Source organism: Seriola aureovittata, chromosome 18 (assembly GCF_021018895.1).
Source record: "Seriola aureovittata isolate HTS-2021-v1 ecotype China chromosome 18, ASM2101889v1, whole genome shotgun sequence".
NCBI lineage: Eukaryota > Metazoa > Chordata > Actinopteri > Carangiformes > Carangidae > Seriola > Seriola aureovittata.
In genome coordinates, this window is record NC_079381.1 from 24,977,439 (window position 1) to 25,001,802 (window position 24,364).

Genomic DNA, 24,364 nt, shown 5'->3' on the forward strand with positions numbered 1-24,364 from the left:
TACGGCATAAAAAGTGATAAAAACGTCATAGTATAGTAAGGCATAAATAGTCATAGTATAGTATAGCATAAAAAGTCAAAAAAAGTCATAGTATAGCAAGGCATGAAAGGTCATAAAAAGTCATAGTATAGTAAGGCATAAAAAGTCATAAAAACGTCATAGTATAGTAAGGCATAAAAAGTAATATTATAGTAAGGCATAAAAAGTCATAAAAACGTCATAGTATAGTAAGGCATAAAAAGTCATAATATAGTAAGGCATAAAAAGTCATATTACAATAAGGCATAAAAAGTCATAAAAACGACATAGTATAGTAAGGCATAAAAAGTTATATTATAGTAAATCATAAAAACATCATAGTATAGTAAGGCTTAAAAAGTCATAAAAACGTCATAGTATAGTAAGGCATAAATAGTCATAGTATAGTATGGCATAAAAAGTCATAAAAACGTCATAGTATAGTAAGGCATAAAAAGTTATATTATTGTAAGGAATAAAAAGTCATAAAAACGTCATAGTATAGTAAGGCTTAAATAGTCATAAAAACGTCATAGTATAGTAAGGCTTAAAAAGTCATAAAAACGTCATAGTATAGTAAGGCTTAAATAGTCATAAAAACGTCATAGTATAGTAAGGCATAAAAAGTCATAAAAACGTCATAGTATAGTAAGGCATAAAAAGTCATAATATAGTAAGGCATAAAAAGTCATATTACAATAAGGCATAAAAAGTCATAAAAACGACATAGTATAGTAAGGCATAAATAGTCATAGTATAGTATGGCATAAAAAGTCATAAAAACAACATAGTATAGTAAGGCTTAAAAAGTCATAAAAACGTCATAGTATAGTAAGGCATAAATAGTCATAGTATAGTATGGCATAATAAGTCATAAAAACGACATAGTATAGTAAGGCTTAAAAAGTCATAAAAACGTCATAGTATAGTAAGGCATAATAAGTCATAAAAACGACATAGTATAGTAAGGCTTAAAAAGTCATAAAAAACGTCATAGTATAGTATAGCATAATAAGTCATAAAAACGACATAGTATAGTAAGGCTTAAAAAGTCATAAAAACGTCATAGTATAGTAAGGCATAAAAAGTTGTATTATAGGAAGGCATAAAAAGTAATAAAAACGTCATATTATAGTAAGGCATAAAAAGTCATAAAAACGTCATAGTATAGTATGGCATAAAAAGTGATAAAAATGTCATATTATAGTAAGGCATAAAAAGTTGTATTATAGGAAGGCATTAAAAAGTCATAAAAACGTCATAGTATAGTAAGGCTTAAAAAGTCATAAAAACGTCATAGTATAGTAAGTCTTAAAAAGTCATAAAAACGTCATAGTATAGTAAGGCATAAAAAGTTGTATTATAGTAAGGCATAAAAAGTTATATTATTGTAAGGCATAAAAAATCATAAAAACGTCATAGTATAGTAAGGCATAAAAAGTGATAAAAATGTCAGTGTAGTAAGGATTAAAAAGTGATAAAAACGTCATTGTATACTAAGGCATAAAAACATCATAGTATAGTGAGGCTGAAAAAGTCACAGTATTGGGGCTTCAAGTGGACGGTTCGAATACTGCATCGGACAGCCCTTTACTGCATGTCATTCCCCCTCTCTCTGCCTCCCCATTTCCTGTCTTTCTCTACTGTACTATCTATTAAAGGCATAAAAAGCCCCAAAAAAATACTTAAAAAAAAAAAAAGTCATAGTATTGTAAGGCATAAAAGTAGTAAAGAATATTACATTAAAGTAAGGTATGAAAGGTTAGAGTATAGTAAGGCATAAAAAATTATAAAAACAACATAGTACAGTAAGGCATAAAATTTCATACTATAGTAAGTCATAAAAAGTCATAAAAAACATTACAGTATAGTAAGGCATAAAAGGTCATATAAAAGTCATATTATAGTAAGGCATAGAACGTCATAAAAACCACATACTATTGTGAAGCATAAAAGTAAAAAAAATCTTATATTATAGTAAGGTATAAAAAGTCATACTATAGTAAAACATAAAAAGTCATAGTATAGTAAGGAATAATAAGTCATAGGATAATAAGATATAAAAGTCATACTATAGTATGGTATTAAAGTCATGAAAACAATATAGTACAGCATGGCACAAAAAGTAATAGAATAGCAAGGCATAAATAGTAATAAAAACCTTGTAGTATAGTAAGGCATAAAAAGTCATAAAAACAATATAACAATAAAACAATATAGTACAGCAAGGTACAGCAAGTCATAGTATAGTAAGGCATAAAAAGTCATAACAAGTCACAGTATATTAAGGAATATAAAGTCATAAAAAGTCATAGAACATTAAGACATAAAAGTCACAGTATAATGAGGCATAAGAAGTTAAAAAGCTCACAGCATAGCAAGTCATAAAACATTATATTATATTAGGCAATAAAAAGTCATGAAAAAGTCATTTTATATAAGGAATAAAAGATATTCAAAGGTCATAGTATAGTAAGGCATGAAAAGTCATAAAAAAGTCAAAGTATAGTAAGGCATAAACACATCATAGTATAGTAAGTCATAAAAACAACATTGTATAGCAAGGCATAAAAACTCAGTATAGTAAGGTATAAAAAGTTATAAGAAGCTCATAATATAGTTATTTTTTAAGAGATTTGACACCTACACCCTGGCGCAACCCCCCACTCTCTCTTCTGCCGCCTATCTTCAAGCAGGACCTACCCCACTATATCTCCCTCACCCTTCTTGCAGCCCCTCATCCTTCTGTGATGGCCCCTCCGACACCTCCTATCACAGCTACCAGGCTGACTATGCTCTCCAACACACCTCAACCCCTCCCCCACATGTCACCTCCACACTGTGCATCACTGCTGATCAGGTTAGGAACCGCTAAAGAGACTCCACTCAGGCAAGTCTGAAGTACGGTGTGAGCCTGTGCCCCCAGCTATGTGGAGTGCTTCACTATGTCTTAAGTTTGAGCCTGGGTCTTCAGAAGGTCTAAGTGCTGTGGAAGACGTCATGACTAGTCCCAGTGGCCCTAAGGACTACAGACCCGAAGCGCTGACGTCACATATCATGAAGACCCTGGAGAGACTCATCCTGGATCAGCTCCAGCCCTCATAGTCAGATAACTATTGGACCCCCTCCAGTTCGCCTACCAGCCCGACTCGGAGATGAGGAAGTGTCAGAGAGGAGAATGTTGTCCAAGATAAGGACAATACTGGACAACTCTTCATACCCTTGCCACAGGAGCAAGTTCAGCCAGAGACTCATTCCCCCACGTTGCGCTACAGAACGCCACAGGAAATCATTCCTGCCTGTGGCCATCAAGCTGTTCTACTCTTCCCTCTGAGAATCGATCGGTCAATTGATTGATCCCTGGACATAAAGATCAGTGAATTACATAGTTTATTTGTTTATTAAAAGATTTTTTATTACCATTAATAACCAAGTTTTTCTGTTTGTAATACTTACAACCAATGACTCAAAGAATCAGACAAAAACAATCAGACATAATTCAAAAATGTAAACTTTTATTTCATTAAAAAACAACAACACAAACATTTGTGACTTCTCTACTATCCGGGAAAAAAATTGTGTCATTTTTGGCTGATGCTGTGAGATGACATCATCATGACATCACTGATGACATCACTCAGACAGCCAGAGTTTGAAGGTTCGGTCATAGGAGCTGGTTGCGATCAGTTTCCCGTCAGGTGACACGTCCACACCCATCACCTGGAAACAAAAAGACGACACATTAACATACCGGAGCCGTCTCCACCAATCAGCAGCAGCGTCCAAACGGACCAATCAGAGCACTGTGTTCTTACCTTCCCCTCATGTCCAGCAAGCGTTTTCAGCGGCGTCCAGCCAGGGTGACTCCAGACCTTCGCTGTGTTGTCGTACGCTCCTGTCAACAGGAAGTGACCGTCTGTAGCTAGAAACAAGAGACAGGAAGTCAGGTCAGCGATACAATCAAGAAATAAAGACACATTTTTTTTATTTAAATGGAGGAAAAAAAGTTTAAAAAAAAAGAAGAAAGCTAAAGAAAAACTGACCAAGAAGACAGACCGAGCAAAGAAATTCATCAAATATATCAATGACGTTAAAAATAATTTTAATGTTCAAAAATAAAAGGTGTCTTTTTACGTTGGAACCGGACAGCAGAGAGCAGGTTCTGGTGGGCCGGCACTGTGTACAGACACTTCCTGTTTCTCAGCTCCCAAACCTTACAGGTGTTATCACCACTTCCTGTCGCCAGGTGATACCTGAGAGAACAGAAAACCACAAACAAATATTTCTTAAAATTTAGAAAGCACTTCAACAAATAAAAGTGTAAAATTACAAAAACATCTGATCTTATATTTGTTTTTTATTGTAAAATTTATTTTCAGTTTACACTAAACCGCTCTCCTCTGATTGGCTATGTTTTTAGTGTGCTCATCTCTGATTGGCTGACCCGTTGGGGGAGAAGTGCAGACTGTAGATCTCCTTCAGGTGTCCCTCCAGGAAAACAACACAGCGTCCAGTCCGAAGGTCCCACACCCTGCCGAACGCATCCAGCCCTCTGATTGGACGAAAGCCAGAGAGTACAGACTGTAGCACAGTGTAGTAGTCCAGTGTAATCCAGTCTAGTACACTGTGAAGTACTGTGTAGTACAGTGTAGTACTGTGTAGTACAGTGTAGCATGTTACCCAGTAGCAGCCAGCGACCCGTCAGGGTGGAAGTGAAGATCGTGGACTCCTTTGCTGTGACCTTCCTGATGGAGGATTTCCTCTTGAACCTCCAGGTCCCACAGACGCCACGAGTTGTCGTAACTACAAACACACACACACACACACACACACACACACACACAGTGTATTAGTATACAGAAACATCACAGTTACTGTGTACAAATACTCAGAGTGTGTATTAGTAAAGTTTACCAGGTTGTTCCCAGGAACCTTCCAGATGGATGCCATGACACCCGAGACACCCGCTCACTGTGACCCTCGATGTCCGCCACTGGCTCGTCGCTATGGCAACCAGAAATGTACAGTTATAAACTGTACTGTTATAAAACCAGGAAGTTCAGGTCCTCCACTCCTCCCTCCTCGTCTCTGCCCTTGACTCCTCACCCCCTCAGTCCTTGTTTCCTCCTGTCTCCTTCCTCCCTTCCATCCTTGTCTCCTCCATGCCTTACCTCTTATTCCCTCCAGTGTTTCCTCTACATTCATTTAGCAGTGGCGGCCCGCCACTGCTAAATCATAGCCGCCACGCCTTCAAATTTCTTTTCTTTTTTTTTTTTCTTTTTTTTTTATTGTCGCAAATGCACCACCGCCACATCTCTCCACCTTCACAGCCTGTGTGATGATGAGCGCAACAGCGGGGGGAGGGGAGGGAGGGAGGGAGGGAGGGAGTGGGGTGGTTGGGGGATCCTATTGGAGTTAATTACTCGCGAGAGCGCGGCCTTGAAAGTGACGTCACGTCAGGCACCAGGTGAGAGTCAGAGAAGTGTAGTCGTGAGGAATAAGGCAGCGAATTACCGGAGAAAAGGTAGACTTATTAGCCAACTCAGTGACGCTAACTTGGGTAAACTAATTGATAGCATTAAGCTAACTTAAGCTACACTTTTAATGTAATCTTATTAGACAAGTAACATTAGACAGGGAGGAGTTGTTAAACAAAGTGGAGGAGAGCAGAGCAGAGCAGCGGGAGAGCTGGGTGAAGGTGCAGGGGAGAGAGATGAGCCTGGGTGCAAACTTTGCCACTCTACCCCCCCCCCCCCCCCCACTTTGCCACTGACTCTACCCCCCCCACTTTGCCACTGACTCTACCCCCCCCACTTTGCCACTGACTCTACCCCCACTGCTGAAAAAAATCCTAGAGGAAACACTGCCCTCCCTTCCTTCCCTGCATGTCTCCTTATTCCCTCCCTTCCTTGCATGTCTCCTTGTTCCCTCCCTTCCTTCTTCCCCTCCTCCCTACCTTGTCTCCTCACTTTCTTCCCTCCGTTTCTCCTCCCTCCTTTTTAGCCCCCTTCCTTACCTCCATGTCTCCTTGTCCCCTCCCTCCCTCCTCTCCTTGTCTCTTCCCTCCCTTCCTTCCTTCTCTCCTCCATTTCTTCCCTCCGTGTCTCCTCCCTCCCTCCTCGTCCCCTTCCTTCCTTCACTCCATGTCTTCTTGTTCCCTCCCTTCCATCCTCCCCTCCTTGTCTCCTCCCTTCCCTCTCTGTGTGTTTCCTCGTGTCCTCCCTTCTTCACCTCCTTATCTCTTACCTCTTTAGGTTCCACAGCTTCACAGACCCATCAGCTGCACACGACGCCAAGCTGACATCCGATTGGTCGAGATAGACTCCAGCCTGTGGGCGGAAAACAACTGCACCCACATTGGTGTTGTGTCCTTCAGCCAATCAGAGAGCAGGGACAGACAGGGGTGGAGTCTCAGTTATAAAGGGCGTGTTCACATTGAAATCAAATTAAATGAGTTTCTGATTCTTTACATTTGAGAAAACTGACATTAAATATATTTTAATATTTAAATGGTTCGTAATCAATAGAAACTGAGGAAATGAGACATGATCTACAGTGACTGATCAAAATTATTATTGTACAACTATAAAATATATGTATATATCAATATGATGATATGTGATTAATGATCATTCATCAACTTTGAATTAATTTGATTATAATCCTTATCAATAATATAGATTATTGAACAGTTGGAAATAAAACTGCACATCATATACAGTGTGTATATTTGTACATGGTGTACACACACACACACACACACATCATATATATGATGTGTGTGTGTGTGACAGTGACTTCAGGACACATTCAGACCCTTCACTGATTCACAGAAGTGAAATAAACTAAATTTATTAAAAATCCAAATAGAAATCTCTTAATCCAGGTGTTTGTCGGACCCAGGTCCAACTTTGGTCTTCTTGAGTCTCTACAGGCTCTGAACCTGGATCTGGTCAGTCCATCTCAGTCCTCCTGACAGGTCCTCTCAGACTCAGACTGGACAGGAAGTGTCTGTGAACTGTCCTCTTCAGGTCAACAGTTGTGCTCTTAAGTTTACATACCCTGGCAGAATTTGTAAGATGTGTGCCATTCTTTAAAGAAAACATGAGTGATCACACAAAACACATTTCTTTTACTTTTAACGGGATTCAAATACAACTATGAGGCATCACAGAATATCACAATCAGTAAACAAAACATAACAATAAAGAAAATACTGAGATGGTCCCTGTTCCTAAGTTTGCACACCCATAGTTCTTAATACGGTGTATTTGCTCCTTTAGCATCAATGACGGCTTGTAGTTTTTGAGATAGTTGTGAATGAGGCCCTTTGTTTTCTCAGGTGGTAAAGTTTCCCATTCTTCTTGGCAAAAAGCCTCCAGGTCCTGTATTGCATGAACTGCACATTTGAGATCTCCAAGTGGCTGAATGATACTGAGGTCAGGAGACTGTGATTGCCAATCCAGATCCTTCTTTTTTCTGCTGTAGCCACTGGAGGGTCGACTTGGCCTTATGCTTTGGATCACTGTCATGTTGGAAGTGTGTCGCATGCGCAACTTCCAGGCTGGTGAATGCAAATTGTCCTCCAATACTTTCTGCTAACATGCTGTATTCACTCTAAATTCCCTGGGCCACTGTAGCTCACACACCCCCAAAACATCAGAGATCCACCTCCACCTACAGTAGGGATGGTGTACTTTTCGTCATAGGTCTTGTTGACTCCTCTCCAAACATAGTGTTTATGGTTGTGACCATAAAGTTCAATTTTGGTCTCATCACTCCGAATGACTTTGTTCCAGAAGTTTTGAGGCTCGTCTCTGTGCTGTCTGGCATATTGTAAGGGGGCATTTTTTGGACGTTGGCATAGTAACGGCTTTCTTCTGGCAACTCGACCGTGCAGCCCATTTTTCTTCAAGCACCTTCTTATTGTGCATCTTGTATCTGCAGAGAAGCCTGTATGTCAGTGAACTTGCTTGTGGGTTTTTCTTTGCATCCCGAACAATTTTCCTGGCAGTTGTGGCTAAAATCTTTGTTGGTCTACATGACCGTGGCTTGGTATCAACAGATGCCCTAATTTTTCCACTTCTTTGTCAGAGTTTGAACGCTACTGATTGACTTTCTCAAATCTTTGGATATCTTTTATATCCTTTTCCTGATTTATAAAGTTCAACTACCTGTTCTCGCAGGTCGTTTCACAGTTGCTTTCCCCATGACTCAGTTTCCAGCAAAGTCAGTGCAGCCCTGGGTGAAACATGCAGGCGTCTCGCGAAAGCTAAGAAAACTCATTGACTCTCTCTACACGGACACTAATTACAAGCAAACAGGTCACAGGTGTGGAAACTTTTACCCTTAATAGCCATTTAAAACTGTGTGTCAACTTGTGTATATTATCAGGCCAAACATTCAAGCGTATGTAAACTTTTGATCAGGGCCATTTGGGTGGTTTCAGTTATCATCATGATTTAGAAAGTTCAAACAAAATGATCTGGTAATGAATGGCTTCACTTGACCACTATCCCAAATCAAAGAAAAGTTTTCTGCATGATCAGTCATGTTTTCCAAAAAATGGCCAATATTTCACAATTTCTGCCAGGATATGTGAACTTACAAGCACAACTGTATGTGGTCTATGTGGGTCAGGTCTGGACTTAGCCTGGGACAGGGACAGTCAGAGACTGGTAATGAAAGTTGAACCAGGTCTGGACTCTGGATGAGGTTTTTTCTTCTGTATTTGTCTCATTCATCCTTCATCAAGTCTGACCAGTCTCCCTTTCTGCGCTGCTGAGAACCCCCCCACCCCCCACCCCGCCCCCCCCATATACATCTATAAAGTTATCTTGACAGTGAATTCAGAAATGAGAAAATGAGAGGCTCAGCCCACCTCTGAGTGTTCGGATCAGGTTACAGTCAGGGACAGACCACAGCTTACACAGACCACTCCTGTCGGGGGAGGGGTTAGCATGTTAGCATTAGCTTCATCATGATGTAAACATGTAGTAAAAACAAATGCTGTCCCTGTGTGTGTTTATGCTAACTCTTTGTGTGCTACTGCTAATGCTAACAGTGGGTGTGGCTTGTTACCAGGAGGCGGTGGCCAGCATCTTGGAGTCGGGGCTGAAGTGGCAGAAACTGATTGGTCGATCATCACCGATCTGACTGCAGAAGTTGTTCAGATTCTGAAGAGCCAATCGAAATGTTGATTAAAACCATCTCTTTTAAATCCTTAATCAATATAATTAATATTATTAATAATAGAAACTCATTAATACGAAATAATACCCTTTGATGAATTCTTCTTATTTATTGATTTGTGCTTTAATGAAATTAAATCCGTCTCACCCTCAGGCTCTTGTGCAGCTCCTGTTGCCGGATCGTCCTGGTTGCCTCGGCAACATCCCTCTGAGCACGTGCAGCCTCCAGACGCTTCATCGCCCTGACAGACCAATCACAGCAGGAGCTTTTAAGTCACAGCCAATCAGATCCCTCCGGTATTTAGGACTCTTGTTCAGTTTGTTACAATCTTCTCTCGCTACATGTGTTTATCACTCAATGGTCAGCAGTCAATTCAATTTCACACACAGTTACTGGTCATCATCATTTAGTGTCAACTGTAGAGTGTTGCATTGTGGGATTGTTAGCGGACAGCAGAGTCTCAGAACAGCAAAATACTCAGAGATCAGAGAGGAAATCAGAGGAACTGAACATCAGGTAAGTTGATAGGCAGGTAAACTGATCATCAGGTGAGCTGATGGATAGGTAAACAGGTAGTGAGGTGTGTGGACTTCTAACTGATGGTGTTTAATGTGGAAATGATTATATCAACACGACTGAGAAATGCTTCTGGTCCTCCTCTGTCTCTGATCAGTCAGTTTGTTGCTGACTCACCGTGGCAGAGAGTATTTGGCCAACCAGAGCCGGGCGTCCCGCAGGAAAACGGAGCCCTCGTGGTACCACGTCTGCTGGCACTGTGATTGGTCAGAAAGAAAAGGTTACATTTTTACAGTTTTGTTCAATCCAGTGATCTTTTTCTTTATTTCATTCCTGTGTTCTTCAGTGTATTTGAGTGTGTACTTCAGTGTATTTGAGTGTGTACTTCAGTGTATTTGAGTGTGTAATTCAGTGTATTTCAGTGTATTTGAGTGTGTACTTCAGTGTATTTGAGTGTGTACTTCAGTGTATTTCAGTGTATTTCAGTGTATTTCTGTGTACTTACCTCATCCTGTGATCTCTTAGCTCTCTCTTCATCTTTCCTGGACTTCTTCAGAGCGTCTGGACCGACCACAGACAAGACACTTCGCAGCCTGAACACAAACATCGGAAAAACTTTATTTCAAAATTAATTAGTTTAATTTTAGGAAAATTACCTGTGATATCTGCATTTTTTTTAATTTAATGACATAGGCAATTATATAGATTATTTCCTGATACCAACACATTAAAACTGTGAATGTACCTGACTTTAAAACCGTGTCCCCTCTGAACCACAGACTGATTTTGTGATGTTTGTTTTGGACTGAACTGATGTAGATTCATTGTCATTTAGTTTTCTTCCAACGTCTGAATCTTCAGTGAAATCTGATTAAGACCAAAGATCCTGTTTCTTCCTGTTACTCTTCAAATAAACCGAAACTATGTTTTATTTAAAACTAATTCAGTGAAACATGTAAATCAAGTTTAAACTAAAAAAGTCTTATTTTCCCACCTCTCCCGGCGGTCAGCTGGTCCCTCTCCGAACAATGTGATTGGCTCTCCAAGTGCCCGGAGACCGGCCTTCACCTCTGCGTCATCGGTGGAGACGGTGATCTGTCGTGCTCGCCGCCGCCGCTCGAACTCAGCGAGCGCTTCCTGCTGCCGCTCGCTGACCCGCTCCTCCATCTCCAGAGTCTCTCCTGCATGGCATCATGGGAAATAGTCTCATTTTCACCACACAAGTAAAAAAGAAACACCTGTAGTTTATAACACAGTTTATAACAGGTGACCCACCTGAGGAGATGTTGATGTTACCCGCCTCTATCCCCGCCTTCACCGCATCACTTCCTGACATTGCGTTGCTTGCCATCTCTGAGCTCAGACGTTCCCTCTCTTTCTCCTCGAGGCTTCCATAGAACACACGACTCTTCTTCACGGCTGGAGCCGCGTCCTCTTCGTCTGACATTTTCACACACTCCCTCTTCTTCTTCTTGTACTGCTGCTGCTGTGGCACCCAGAGGCTGCCGGGAAAAAGGTCACAGCAGAAAATGATCTGATAGTAAATACAAAATAAATGTAGTTTTTACTTTTCACGGGTTAAAAATACTAATAAAAGAGAAAACAAAAAACAAGCTCATTTCTGTATAAAAAATAATAAGAAAAAACTTAAAATTAAATCTGTTTTTTTTACCAATATAGCAACAGGGTTTAAAAATAAAATGATTTTGATTATGGCATAATAACATAGCAAATATCTTGTATGATCATGTATGAATTTTACATAACATCAGAGGTCTGGAACAATTTTTGATAAAATAACAAAGCAAGAATATTTTCTAAGTAAGGTGTAAGTGCAGACAGTCGGTGGAGGAAACATTTCAAAGACTGTTTCCTCCAGACTCTATGATCACATGTCAATCATTTACACAGAAACTGTTTCATTTTGAAATATTTTAAGGGATTTGGTTCTAACAGACTAAAATCATACGATTCTTTACCGGAGTTTGGCGCGAATAAAAAGGTTTAGTTCGGTGTTGCGGAGAAAAGGAGATGAAAGGAAGAACACGAGAAAACGTGACACACACTATGTTAGCATTAATATTAGCATTCAAACGGCTACTTATCCAGCGTCACACACACCTGAGCAGACACACGGCAGGTGTGAAACAGTCCGTTAATAAACTTTATGCTGAAATATTTTGAATTTACAAACTTACAGCCGAAGACAAACGAAGCGTCGGAGTCTCTCAATTCCGTGACCCGGATGTAGACACGTCATCTGCTTCCGGGTCAAAGGTTGTTTTCCGGTCGATACAACGGTAGCACACAAACAGAAAAAGAAAAAAACCCGGGAAAACAACATCACAGCTGTCAGGTAACGTTACACACCTTTATCACAACTACGGGGCCCGTGTTATAAAGTTCGTCAGTTCCAGTTTAATTTACCGGGTTTAGAGATTTAAACAGACGTTAGCCGCTTAGCTTAGCTTCCGTTTACTGTTAGACTGAAACAGGAAGAAACACCGAGATTCACTGGTGTATACTGTAGTAAACAGGTATGTAGTGGTGTGTACTGGAGTGTACTGGATTAAACAGGTATGTAGTGGTGTATACTGGAGTAAACAGGAGTAAACAGCTATGTACTGTTGTATACTGAAGTAAACATGTACAATGGTGTATAGTGTACTTCAGTATTTTATGATTCAGTAATCAGTGAGTCAATCAAAAGAAATCAGAAGGTCTGGGTTTATCTGACAGATTTTATAAATTGACTGCCGATTAATTGGAATTAATATTTAAGCTGATTCTGTGTAATAATTACATGAATTTCCCCTAGGGGATAATTAAAGTAAAGTATCTGTCTATCAATCTATCCTGAGTAGGACTCAATCAGATGATTAATATTAAATGAGAACTAAATGAAATGTCTGTTTGTGCTTGAATGCAGGTTTATTGCTTTCTAAAACTCAACACCAAATATAAACAGAAATAAAGAGTTTGACTGAGAAACTAAGATGAAATAAACACATTCGGTCCTGGATGCAGACTGGATTCAGTACTTTCCATAAAAGAAAGAATCCATAAATGTTAGTAGAACTACATTCTAGTAGTACTGGTACTACAGCACTGCCGGAGGGTTGAGCCTTTCGATCCAGATCCTTTGGTTTTGGTAAAACCAGGTCCTCTAAGGCCAATGGAACAGATGATGTCATTGTCTCTGATGTGATGTTTGTGTTTCTACGTCAACAGAAGAAAACAGAAGATGTTGAGGAGGAAACCGACTCGTCTGGAGCTGAAGATTGACGACACCGAGGAGTTCGAGAGTGTCAAGAAGGAGCTCGAGGTCAAAATCACTAACACGATCAATACTGTCAATACGAGTCATTACTGTCATCACTAATCAATTCTGTGAACACCAAACTCATCATCCTGTTAGTGACAGAGTTTTTCTGACCATTAACTCGCTAATTAACATATTATGAACATACTAATTAATAACTGTCTGTCTTCACGTGAAACAACAGCTCAGGTGTATTCTTACCTGTGACGGCCAGAGCCACTGCTCCACCTGAGGATCAGAGACCAGCTTCTGGTCTGGTCAGCTAAGTCTTACTTTTTTTCTGTTTTTTTAGGCCAGGAAGCGTCAGCGAGAGGAGGCGGAGTCAGGTGGCGGAGTGGGCGGGGCATCTGTCATCAGTGTTGACATCATCGGGGGTGGAGCGTCAGCCTCAGCATCTTCCTCCACAGCAGTGACGAGGGCGGAGCTCATCAATGAACGAATCGGCTACAAGCCCCACCCCAAACCAGCAACGCTGCCGACCTTATTTGGAAGTCTACAGTTTTAATAAAATAAAAATAATGTTTAAAGAGAAAAGGTGGTTTGTTTATTTAGTTTCTGTTGTTATGGGACGTTTACAACATATAGAAAAAAAATTTCAGAATAAAAGCCGGAAAATTAATCAATGTCACGTCCCTTTCCTCAAAATTTTTGTATAAATATTCTTTTATAATAAAACCAGCTGGAGACACACAGAAGATTTTCATTCCAAGATATTACATTTTTTTTTTAAATTTATTCATTTTTACATTTTATCTCCCAAATTCGTAAAAAAAAAGTTTTAATTAGAAAAAGTGAAAACACCACAGTGACTGACAGTGAATTTATCAGATTTCAATTATTTCACTCTGAAATACTCAGTTTGTTGTGATGAATTCATTTTTTTTAATTTGGTAAAATGATGTTTTATTTGGTAAACAAACATTTAACAAAGTTTTTACAAAAGTTAAAAAATAAACATGTTATAACCCTCGTATAATGTTCAACGTTTTTATTTTAAACCAAAGATAAAAATGTTAGAAACTGTCACCATGTGTGTTCATAGTTGTTTTATTTTCATAATAAATGCTACGATAATATTTTTATAAAGAGCTTAAACAAATAAAAAAGACAAACGCAATTAGTGAAAAGAAAAAATGAAAAACTCAAAGATGATTTAACAAAAAAAAAAACTGTAAAAACATCTTTATTTACAGTAACAGTAAGTAGCTCTGACATCATTATCATTTAGACTCATTCCAGGAAGTGATGTTGACCAATCAGTACTCTCGATTGATTTACAATAAGAACTGTTTCTTATTTGTAGTTAATTAAAATAAATATAACATTTTTAAATTTTGACGAATTAAAAGCTACATTTATTCTCTTCCTGCTTTTCAATTTTCAAAATAAGACTTTTTTTTTTTTTTTTTTTTAATACTGTTGACTTTTTTTTTTACGTGACAACAACCAGACCACTGATAAGTCAGAAACATTTCCTGGAATCACACTTTAAAAAACAGAGAAAAAAAAAAGAGTTGGGCGGGCGTGGTCTGTGTGATGACTGACAGCTCGTTTTTCAGAATAAAGGTCCACTTTCCTTCCAAAACAGTTTGTAAATTAACTTTTTCAAACAAACACAAAAAGAAATAAAATGAGTAAAAACATAATAAATAAAAACAGAAACAAATTAACAGTTTATGTTTGTGCTGACAGCTTATTGGTCCTCAGCAGTGGAATAATGTTTAGTGTTCAATCTGTTGCCCTGGTAACTGTAGTGATGGGGGTGTGGCTTAACGTCTGACTGTCACCTGTTTTAGTCTCTTGACATTTTGAGCTTATTTAGTGTTTCATGTTACATGTTGGAGACATGAAAAATGAATTTTTTGTTTTTTTTTCAGATGTTTGTCTCAAAGTTTTTAACGTAAACGTTGAAACACCTGTCAGGTGTGAGTGTGTGAGTGTTTTAGTCAGAGATTAGTGTCTGGAGTTTATCTCATGCTAACGACTTGTCGTCAGTTCCTTCTTTGTCTGTTAATCGATATGTAACAATTAACATTGATCAGGAATAACGTAGATTCAAACAGAATTCATGTGATCACACAATATCTGATGCTAAGCTAATAGGTCCATTTGCTCCATTTTTTCAGACGCAACGTAAAGATGTTTCTACCTTGATCGTAAAATCGATAATGGCTGAATTGTGATGTCATGCTTCAGATTGTACATGCTAACAGGTTCATCACGCTGTTGTGTTTGTCTTAGTGTTTCCAATAAACTTTTTTTTTTTTTTTTTGTCTGAAAAGACAATGTGTTTCTGAACCACTTCTGCCTGCTGACCACGCCCACCCACCGGCCAAGCCTACTTGTTGAAAAAAAAAGTGACTTGTCTTCGCTGATGACGCTCTGCTGCTGAGTACATGATGATGTCATCACTTCTTTTTGATGGCTGCGAGGTCTCGCTGCAGCTCAAAGAACTTGGGTCGGTCCTCTGGGTTGTAGTGCCAGCAGCGCTGCATCACTTTGTACACGTCATCAGGGCAACGCTGTGGGCACGCCATTCTGTAACCTAGCAACCAAGAGAGGAATGGGGGCAGTTTCTATTTATAAAGTAAAACAACGATGTTGTCACATAAAACCCTTATTCTGAAAATGAAAGAGGAAATAACATTTTATAAGTGGAGTGGAGGTCTCATCAGGGACTCTGGACCTGAGTCCAGTTTGATGCCGGATTACTTCAAAGGTCCCAGTGTGGTTCAGGTTTGCTCAGGTAGGTTCAGAATGACACCACCCAGTGTAATGATACTACATAACAGTGTGATGACATCACGTCTCTCTATAGCGCCCCCTGCTATCTGGGCGTTCAAACTTTAACCCTTAAAACCAGGTGAAACGTTTTTTTGATGAAATTTGATTCACTGACATTCACGTGGTGAAGGCAAAAACGGCTGACAAAACAAACAACAAACACAGTTCACCTGTTAAACCTCATTAATCTGGACAGAACAGCTGATTCTATCCGTGTGGTTACCTTTCTCCACCTGCTCTCGGGCCTGCTGATTGGTCATCCCAGGGTAAGGACACACCCCCAGACTGAAGGTTTCCCAAAGCAGGATCCCATAACTCCACACGTCACTCTCTGAACTGTAACGACCTGCAGCAACCAATCACAGTGCAGGAGAGTAACAGTGAGTAAACTGGCTTATATTGTTTATAACCAGGTGTTACAGGTGTGTTAGAGATGGAGTACAGGTGTGTCAGGTGGGGTACAGGTGTGTCAGGTGTTACCATAGTTGAGGGCCTCAGGTGCGGTCCATTTGATGGGAATCTGTTTGAGTCCAGATGAAGAGTAAACTCCATCATCCTCCTGACGACTCATCCCAAAGTCACTGATCTTCAACACACTGCCTTCCCCCACCAGACAGTTCCTCGCTGCCAGGTCCCTGAGACAGACAGGTGGAGACAGGTGGGGACAGGTAGAGACAGATGGAGACAGGTAGAGAGAGATGGAGACAGATGGGGACAGGTGGAGACAGATCGGGACAGGTGGGGAGAGATGGGAACAGGTGGAGACAGGTGGGGAGAGAACAGGGACAGGTAGGCAGAGGTGGAGATAGTAGGAGACAGGTGGACAGAGATGGGGACAGGTGGAGACAGGTTAATTCTGAACCACTGGCCTCCACCAGTTGAACCAGCTCTGAATGTTAAACTGATTTCAGGAAGCTGCAGCTCCTTCACATTTAAAGCCTAATAGAGGGAAGCTAATGGAGAGCGTTAATTGTGAAGTGACAATAGGAAGTATAATAAACCACATGTGTAACATCATATAAAGAATCTTCTATAACGAGTTGACTCTGCTGGACAGTCTATACTGACACAGGTGAACAGGTGTGAGGTGAGATACCTGTGGATGCAGTTCTTGCTTTCCAGGTACGCCATCCCAGCAGCAGCATCGACGGCGAAGCGAACCAGCTGCTTTGTCTTCAGCTCATCCTTCTTCTTCCTCAGAAAGGACAGGAAGTCTCCACCTGAAGACACAGCGAGGGGTCACACACACACACACCTGTTCAAGAGCAACCAACAACAGAAGGTAAGTGAAGCTCCACCCACCAGGAACAAGCTCCATGACGATGTAGATCGGCTGTCTCTGCGTACAAACGCCAATCAGCTTCACGATGTTTGGGTGGTCGTACTGTTTCAGGATCCTGCAGCCAATCACAGACAGGCAACATGAGACACCAGCCAATCACAGAGCTGCTACACATTTCCAGGCAGCCAATCAGAAAGATCGTACAGTCTGTGTTGTCATGATGATGAAATTTCAATTATATAAACAAACCTGGATGTTACAGTTTAAATATTATGCTTTCCATTTTTTATGTTTGTTTATATTTTGTGCTTCACAAACTTCATATTCTTTATATTTATTAGTTATTTATTAATAATATGTTGATATATTAATATTGATATTAATATTAACTTGGTCTGACAGGAACCAGGTCTTTCTGCTGCTGATTCATTTCATTTTCTACTAAAAACATTTTTGGTCTTTAATTCTTGTTATTGTTTGGTGTTGTTGTTGTTGTTTGTTGTTGTTGCTGTTGTTATTGTTTGGTTTTGTTGTTTTTGTTGTTTGGTGTTGCTGTTGCTTGGTGTTTGTTGTTGTTGCTGTTGTTGCTTGGTCTTGTTGTTTGGTGTTGTTGTTATTTTTGTTGTTTGGTTTTGTTGTTGTTTGTTGTTGTTAGTGTTGTTGTTTGGTGTTGCTATTATTGTTTGGTGTCGGTGTTTGGTGTTGTTGTTTGTTGTTGTTGCTGTTGTTGCTTGGTGTTGCTGTTGGTGTTGTTGCTTGGTGTTTGTTGTTGTTGGTGTTGTTGTTTGTTGTTGTTGTTCTCTGTTGTTGTTGCTTGTGTTGTTGTTTGGCGTTGCTGTTGTTGTTGCTTGGTGGTGTTGTTGGTGTTGTTTGTTGTTGTTGTTGCTTGTGTTGTTGTTGTTGTTGTTGTTGTTGTTGTTGTTGTTGACGACATGCAGACCTGGCCTCAGACAGGAAGCGGATCTTCAACTCTGGAGGTAAATCTTCTTTACACGTTTTGACGGCGACCGGCGTTTTGTCGCGCTGCAGTGTTCCTTTAAACACCTCACCAAAGTTACCCTGGCAACGAGCACACAGCATGGGCATGATGGGACATGGAGGCAGAGAAAGTTGAGAGATGTTAATTGTGTGTGTGTGTGTGTGTGTGTGTTGTAAGTCACCTTTCCCAGCAGGTCTCCCAGGACCACGTCCTCATGGTTCAGGATCCACTTCTTGTCCTGGAAACAGGAAATGACATCACATTCATCATCATCATCACTAATCTCACACACACTAACTCGCTGTAACATGTTCATGTGTGGAGGTGTATTTATGAGTGGTTGCCTTGACAACGGGGTTGAGCAGAACGACTCCAGACTTCTTGGTGATGACTTGTTTGGTGGAGAAATGATGCTCGATGAGCTGAGGGATGGTCGAGAAGCCGGTCCCTTCAAAACGGTACTGACTCTACCAGAGGGGTGGGACACACAGAGAGAGAGGTGGGTGGGGGGACACTGGGACCACAGTCCTGAACGGGGTCTCTGTTCAGAACCTTGTTGGTCACATGACGTTAACGAGGCAGTGATACGTACGTCGGCGAACTGGATGATGAAGTGTCGTCTCTGTTCATCAGAAAACACAGACAGGACGTACTCGCCCGGTTTACCATGACTCTCCCTCACCAGAAAGTCTCCCTGTTGCCGTAGTAACTCCTGAGCCTCGGTGCGGGGGATGGCGCCATGATACCACTCCTGCTCCGCCAGGGGGCGCTCTGATGTCGGGATCACATCGAAGAACTGCTGCCGGGGGCAAAGACACAAAGAATTCAAGAAAATTTATTGACAAGAGACAAACAGCAGGACAACAGTAAATCCAGGTGGTGATGACATCATCGATGATCTCAGTTTCTATTGGTGGAAATATTATATAACTCTGATCATCTATAATCAGTAAAAACTGGTTTATTTATTCTGTATCTCTGATCTGCTTATAAGGGGGGGTGATGTTTGACTGGACCTGAGCTGCTGACATGTCACTAACATCTGGAAACACCTGGAAGTCTCACCGAGGTGGAGGAGCCCAGCATGGCTTTAGGAGAACGGATCATCCCAGCCAGAGAATGTCGCAGCGTGTCGAAGCGAGAGCTCTTCTCCTTCGTCTTATCCTACACACACACACACACACACACACACACACACACACACACACACACACACACACACACACACACAATCCAGCTGTTGTAATGTTATAAGAAAGAGGCGCTTCTATTTTGATCTCAGATCTCAGATCACTGATTTGATCAATAATTGAATATTTACCGTGGAGCCGACGGAGCGGGCATCGTCCTCGTAAGGCAGCGCTGGGGGAGGCGGTGGTGGGGGAGGGGAGGTGGTGGCGGCAGCCATCTTGGCATCCAGCAGGGCCTTCTGGGAGGCGAGACGGGCCTCAGAGCCACGCAGTGATTGGACAGCGTGACGAAGCTCGAGCAGAGAGAGTTTCTGACTAAGCAGCAGGACGCAGCTGAGGGCGAGAGACATTAACAGACAGTCACAACACAGAGAGAGAGAGAAGACGTGGACAGAAGTGGGCCTCAGACTCACTCGCTCCTCCTCTCAGCGCTCTGCTGACTCGTTTGGATCTTGGTGTCCAGGTCATCGGCCAGCGCCTCCTTCGTCCTCAGATTCTGCTGAGTCAGCGTCAGCTCTTCTGTTGCCGATGACAACCTGGAAGACAAGCACAGTGAGACTTTCTGTTTGCCTGTGAATCTGGAAAACATTTCTGAAACATCTGGACAGTTTTCCTTTTTTTATCTTTCCAGCATCTGTTTGCTTATATTTGATAGGACAGAGACTTTTACTTTGGCAGGCTACAGGAAACAGTTTAATTTTGTAGTAGCTCACATGGCCTGCAGGCTGTCAGCCGTCAGCGTGTTCCAGAGGATCTCATTGGCCGGCAGGTTGTCCGTCTCCTCCAATAGAGATGTGTCGAACTCCACGCTTGGCTCTGGGGTCTCCGGAGACCTGAGAGAGAGAGACACCATGGTAACCAGGAGCATGTGACAGAGAGACCGTTACCATGGTAACCACACAGGAAGCGAGCCTCTGACCTGTAGGCGTCGATGAAGTGTTGGTACTCGGCCAGAGGATCGATCTGCTGAACAGCTGCTGAAATTTCCTGATGAACCTTCACGATCTCCTCCGTCAGCAGACTGCTGATGTCACAGTACTCCTCCAGAATACTCCTACTGCAGAGACACACACTGATGATGTCACAGACACACACTGATGATGTCACATTACTCCTCCAGAATACTCCTACTGCAGAGACACACACTGATGATGTCATAGTACTCCTCCAGAATACTCCTACTGCAGAGACACACACTGATGATGTCACAGTACTCCTCCAGAATACTCCTACTGCAGAGACACACACTGATGATGTCACAGTACTCCTCCAGAATACTCCTACTGCAGAGACACACACTGATGATGTCACTGACACACACTGATGATGTCACATTACTCCTCCAGAATACTCCTACTGCAGAGACACACACTGATGATGTCACAGTACTCCTCCAGAATACTCCTACTGCAGAGACACACACTGATGATGTCACAGACACACACTGATGATGTCACATTACTCCTCCAGAATACTCCTACTGCAGAGACACACACTGATGATGTCATAGTACTCCTCCAGAATACTCCTACTGCAGAGACACACACTGATGATGTCACAGTACTCCTCCAGAATACTCCTACTGCAGAGACACACACTGATGATGTCACAGACACACACTGATGATGTCACAGTTCTCCTCCAGAATACTCCTACTGCAGACACACTGATGATGTCACAGTACTCCTCCAGAATACTCCTACTGCAGAGACACACACTGATGATGTCACAGACACACACTGATGATGTCGAAGTACTCCTCCAGAATACTCCTACTGCAGAGACACACACTGATGATGTCACAGTACTCCTCCAGAATACTCCTACTGCAGAGACACACACTGATGATGTCACAGTACTCCTCCAGCATACTCCTACTGCAGAGACACACACTGATGATGTCATAGTACTCCTCCAGAATTCTCCTACTGCAGAGACACACACTGATGATGTCACAGTACTCCTCCAGAATACTCCTACTGCAGAGACACACACTGATGATGTCACAGACACACACTGCTGATGTCGAAGTACTCCTCCAGAATACTCCTACTGCAGAGACACACACTGATGATGTCACAGTACTCCTCCAGAATACTCCTACTGCAGAGACACACACTGATGATGTCACAGTACTCCTCCAGCATACTCCTACTGCAGAGACACACACTGATGATGTCACAGTACTCCTCCAGAATACTCTTACTGCAGAGACACACACTGATGATGTCACAGACACACACTGCTGATGTCACAGTACTCCTCCAGAATACTCCTCTGCAGAGACGCAGACTGATGATGTCACAGACACACACTGCTGATGTCACAGTACTCCTCCAGAATACTCCTACTTCAAAGACACATACTGATGATGTCACAGACACACACTGCTGATGTCACAGTACTCCTCCAGAATACTCCTACTGCAAAGACACACACTGATGATGTCAGACACACACTGATGATGTCACAGTACTCCTCCAGAATACTCCTACTGCAAAGACACACACTGATGATCAGTGTGTCCATATATGTCTCAGTGGGCGTGTCAGTTAGCATGTCAGTTATCATGTGACTCACAGTGCAAGTGTCATGTCCTCTTGCATCCTCTGCAGGGCGTCGAGCAGAGCGGGCGCGGCACGGCGTCTGTGTTCGTCCTGCTGCGTTTGAGCGCCGCACACCGCCAACACGTACTGGTTGTGAAGGTTGTGGAGCTTCGCTGTCGCTTTGTCGTAACGCTCACGGGCACGCTCTGCCTCCCGACCTGCAATTGAACCAGAGACATGGAGGGGGAGGAGTCAGAGGTTCTTCCTCTCAGTAACATGACAGTATTTAGAGTGTTGGGGTGGGAGGAACCTTTGGCCAGCGCCTCTCTGTATTTCTCTTTGGCGTTGTTTGCGTCACGGCTCAACTGACGATACGTCGCCTTCAGCTTCTCCAGGTCACTCCTGGTTACCTAGCAACAACACACAGCAACAGGATGACGAAACTTTAGTCTGATTTATGCTCTTCTCAGAGTGGATGACATCATCACACCTGTTACCTGTCAAAGTGACACAAACTGATTTTTATTTTCAGCAGGTGAACTAGTCACACATCTTAATGGCTGGCCCCCCACCCCACCCCAACCCCAGCAGACCTTGTGGTTGTGGCTCTCCAGCTGCTGATGAAGACTCTGGTAGCTCTTCTTCACCTGCTGCTTGTCTCGAATCAACGTGGCAAGGCGGTGAAGAGGACCAGAGTTCAAGTCGTCAGCGTGACTCCTCATCACTCGACCCAATGCCTCTGTCTGACGGATCACCTGAGACCAGGACTGACACAGAGACAGGGTCTGACACCAGGACTGACACAGAGACAGGTACTGACACCAGGTCTGGATGGACAGGTGAGTCTCACCTTGCTGACGGTGCTGATGTAATCAGCAGCTTCCTGTTTCTCAGTTTGCTGAGTCATGCTGAGCAGCAGAGCAGAGTACTCCTTATCACTCTTCACCCGTAGCGTCATGAACCGCTTCACTGTCTCCAGCAGCTAGACACACACACACACACACACACACACACACACACACACACACACACACACACACACACACACACACAGTCTTTCAATGTAACCCACCTACGATCATCCAGACCACCTCTGATTGTGGTCTGGGTGATCAGATCAGAAAGTCGTCCTCAATGAGTCTTGGGTATGTTCACAACTTAGAGCTGAACACCTGTGATCAGATCACCTGAGAGAGATGTTAATACCAGGTCTGAACAGGTCTGAACAGGACCGAACGGGTCTGAACAGGTCTTTAACAGTGTGGAGAGTTGTACCTTTAACTCCCAGTCCTGCAGCTTCAGTAATCCCTCATGGGAATTCCTCAGATCACGACCAAACCCCATCCTGGATTACAAGCGCTCTCTCACTCACACTCACACTCACACTCACACACACTCACACACACACACACACACACACACTAACGGCGAGGGCGAGCAGGTAATGAGTGCATGGTTGTCTGTGGAGAGAGAGAATAATAATAATAAAAGATTGTTGAGTGTATGCCTCAGGTGGAGTCTCCACGAAGACAAACACACACAAAACAGCAGCAGCCATGTTGTTGCAGCTAGTAAACTTGTGTACGGTTAAAACAGCTCATCTACCTGCAGCATCACACCTTCAAACTGTCACAACATCCACTAGCAAACATTCAAGGTCTCTGGACCAAACTGTTAGAAATAAAACGCGTGTGAATAATCTATAATCGGCAGTAGGTAAATAAAAAGAGGAAGTTGATTCATTAATCATGACAATGGTCATTAGTTTCAGTCATTATTAAAGACCTCCATGTTTCATTGATAACTTTAAATGACTGTGTAAGCACGTCACAGCCTGACCTCAGCGGGTGAAAACAGTTAGCATGTTGACTGACACTGCACATAATAATAATAATAATAATAATAATAATAAACTGAACTCTCACTCAAACTACTTCATTCACAATAAAATAACAGGAATAAATCCGAGTTTTTTCTCAGTTTAATCGCATCAAACAGTTTCACTTGATTTTAATCTATTTTTAAACTGAGAAATTTCACATTCCTACAACTGAAGCTAGGCTAACGCTAACCGCTCCACCTCATTGACACCAATGGGAAACTGAAGCTAACGGGCTAACGGTCAGTTAAACTTTATTAACAACAGCTTTAACACAAACGAACAAATGACCACAGCAATAAGAACTCCCGCTCTCCTCTCCCCGTGTTTCTGTTCGTTTCTCCCGGTGAATAAAGAAAGGATGAAGAAGGAGAAGAAGGATAAGGAGGAGGAGGAGGAGGAGGAGAGGGAGAGTCGGGAGGGGGCTCGCTGTTTTTCCACTATTCCTAGGCCGTTTTCAGCCGCAATAACGCACCAGGAAGCGGCTTTTTCCAACGGCAGACTCGCTGTCCGGTCACCGCGCTCCTCTGCCGTCCTCCGCCGGGAACATCTCCTACTGTTGTCCGTGTTTTTCTGCTCCGCTCCCCCGGCTTCCCCTCCTGTTGTCCGGCCACAGAGCTAAGCGGCTAACGGCTAACAGGGAGGGGCTTCCGCGG

At 42.2% G+C, this 24,364-nt stretch overlaps 3 protein-coding genes across 7 annotated transcripts; 1 reads left to right on the forward strand and 2 right to left on the reverse strand.

Moving 5' to 3' along the window:
• Window positions 1-3,511: 3,511 nt before the first annotated feature.
• Window positions 3,512-12,007, reverse strand: prpf4 (PRP4 pre-mRNA processing factor 4 homolog (yeast)). Of its 3 annotated transcripts, none has more exons than XM_056404318.1 (15): window positions 11,925-12,007; window positions 11,002-11,228; window positions 10,721-10,907; window positions 10,232-10,319; window positions 9,904-9,983; window positions 9,358-9,451; window positions 9,100-9,194; window positions 8,900-8,958; window positions 6,265-6,388; window positions 4,933-5,022; window positions 4,699-4,821; window positions 4,463-4,570; window positions 4,153-4,271; window positions 3,834-3,940; window positions 3,512-3,738 (listed from the first exon to the last, which is right to left on the reverse strand). In XM_056404318.1, exons 1-15 carry the CDS (start codon window positions 11,984-11,986, stop codon window positions 3,652-3,654), a joined length of 1,650 nt encoding a protein of 549 aa, XP_056260293.1. In that variant the 5' UTR covers window positions 11,987-12,007; the 3' UTR covers window positions 3,512-3,651. The 3 variants fall into 3 exon arrangements, with proteins under 3 accessions (XP_056260293.1, XP_056260295.1, XP_056260296.1); XM_056404320.1 differs by having other exon boundaries at window positions 11,002-11,260; window positions 11,925-11,979; XM_056404321.1 differs by lacking the exon at window positions 11,925-12,007 and adding an exon at window positions 11,848-11,865.
• Window positions 11,946-14,018, forward strand: cdc26 (cell division cycle 26 homolog). Its single transcript, XM_056404327.1, has 3 exons — window positions 11,946-12,082; window positions 12,958-13,051; window positions 13,341-14,018. The coding sequence occupies exons 2-3, from the start codon at window positions 12,971-12,973 to the stop codon at window positions 13,551-13,553; spliced, it is 294 nt and encodes a 97-aa protein (XP_056260302.1). The 5' UTR covers window positions 11,946-12,082; window positions 12,958-12,970; the 3' UTR covers window positions 13,554-14,018.
• A 61-nt stretch (window positions 14,019-14,079) lies between these two features.
• On the reverse strand, window positions 14,080-24,340 carry fer (fer (fps/fes related) tyrosine kinase). 3 transcript variants are annotated; one of them, XM_056404316.1, is made up of 20 exons: window positions 24,184-24,337; window positions 23,105-23,289; window positions 22,680-22,811; window positions 22,423-22,596; window positions 22,140-22,239; window positions 21,864-22,047; window positions 20,203-20,340; window positions 19,997-20,116; window positions 19,697-19,819; window positions 19,415-19,616; window positions 19,159-19,257; window positions 18,686-18,889; window positions 18,438-18,560; window positions 18,275-18,331; window positions 18,055-18,173; window positions 17,135-17,229; window positions 16,929-17,052; window positions 16,313-16,467; window positions 16,056-16,178; window positions 14,080-15,593 (listed from the first exon to the last, which is right to left on the reverse strand). In XM_056404316.1, exons 2-20 carry the CDS (start codon window positions 23,171-23,173, stop codon window positions 15,457-15,459), a joined length of 2,478 nt encoding a protein of 825 aa, XP_056260291.1. In that variant the 5' UTR covers window positions 23,174-23,289; window positions 24,184-24,337; the 3' UTR covers window positions 14,080-15,456. The 3 variants fall into 3 exon arrangements, with proteins under 3 accessions (XP_056260291.1, XP_056260290.1, XP_056260292.1); XM_056404315.1 differs by having other exon boundaries at window positions 18,686-18,892; XM_056404317.1 differs by lacking the exons at window positions 14,080-15,593; window positions 16,056-16,178; window positions 16,313-16,467; ... (9 more) ...; window positions 19,997-20,116; window positions 20,203-20,340 and adding an exon at window positions 21,623-21,706 and having other exon boundaries at window positions 24,184-24,340.
• Between the last annotated feature and the right edge of the window lie 24 nt (window positions 24,341-24,364).

Excerpts from the sequence above, each read along its gene's own strand:
- prpf4 (XM_056404318.1), bottom strand. The coding sequence starts at position 11,986 with ATGACGTGTCTACATCCGGGTCACGGAATTGAGAGACTCCGACGCTTC. Across the intron at positions 10,320-10,720 it reads CCAGCTGACCGCCGGGAGAG|GCTGCGAAGTGTCTTGTCTG; the intron begins GTGGGAAAATAA and ends GTTTGTGTTCAG. Across the intron at positions 5,023-6,264 it reads AAGCTGTGGAACCTAAAGAG|CGACGAGCCAGTGGCGGACA; the intron begins GTAAGAGATAAG and ends TGGTTGCCATAG.
- cdc26 (XM_056404327.1), top strand. The coding sequence starts at position 12,971 with ATGTTGAGGAGGAAACCGACTCGTCTGGAGCTGAAGATTGACGACACC. Across the intron at positions 13,052-13,340 it reads GTGTCAAGAAGGAGCTCGAG|GCCAGGAAGCGTCAGCGAGA; the intron begins GTCAAAATCACT and ends CTGTTTTTTTAG.
- fer (XM_056404315.1), bottom strand. The coding sequence starts at position 23,173 with ATGGGGTTTGGTCGTGATCTGAGGAATTCCCATGAGGGATTACTGAAG. Across the intron at positions 20,341-21,863 it reads GAGGACATGACACTTGCACT|TAGGAGTATTCTGGAGGAGT; the intron begins GTGAGTCACATG and ends GTGTCTCTGCAG. Across the intron at positions 18,174-18,274 it reads TGGGAGACCTGCTGGGAAAG|GGTAACTTTGGTGAGGTGTT; the intron begins GTGACTTACAAC and ends GCTCGTTGCCAG.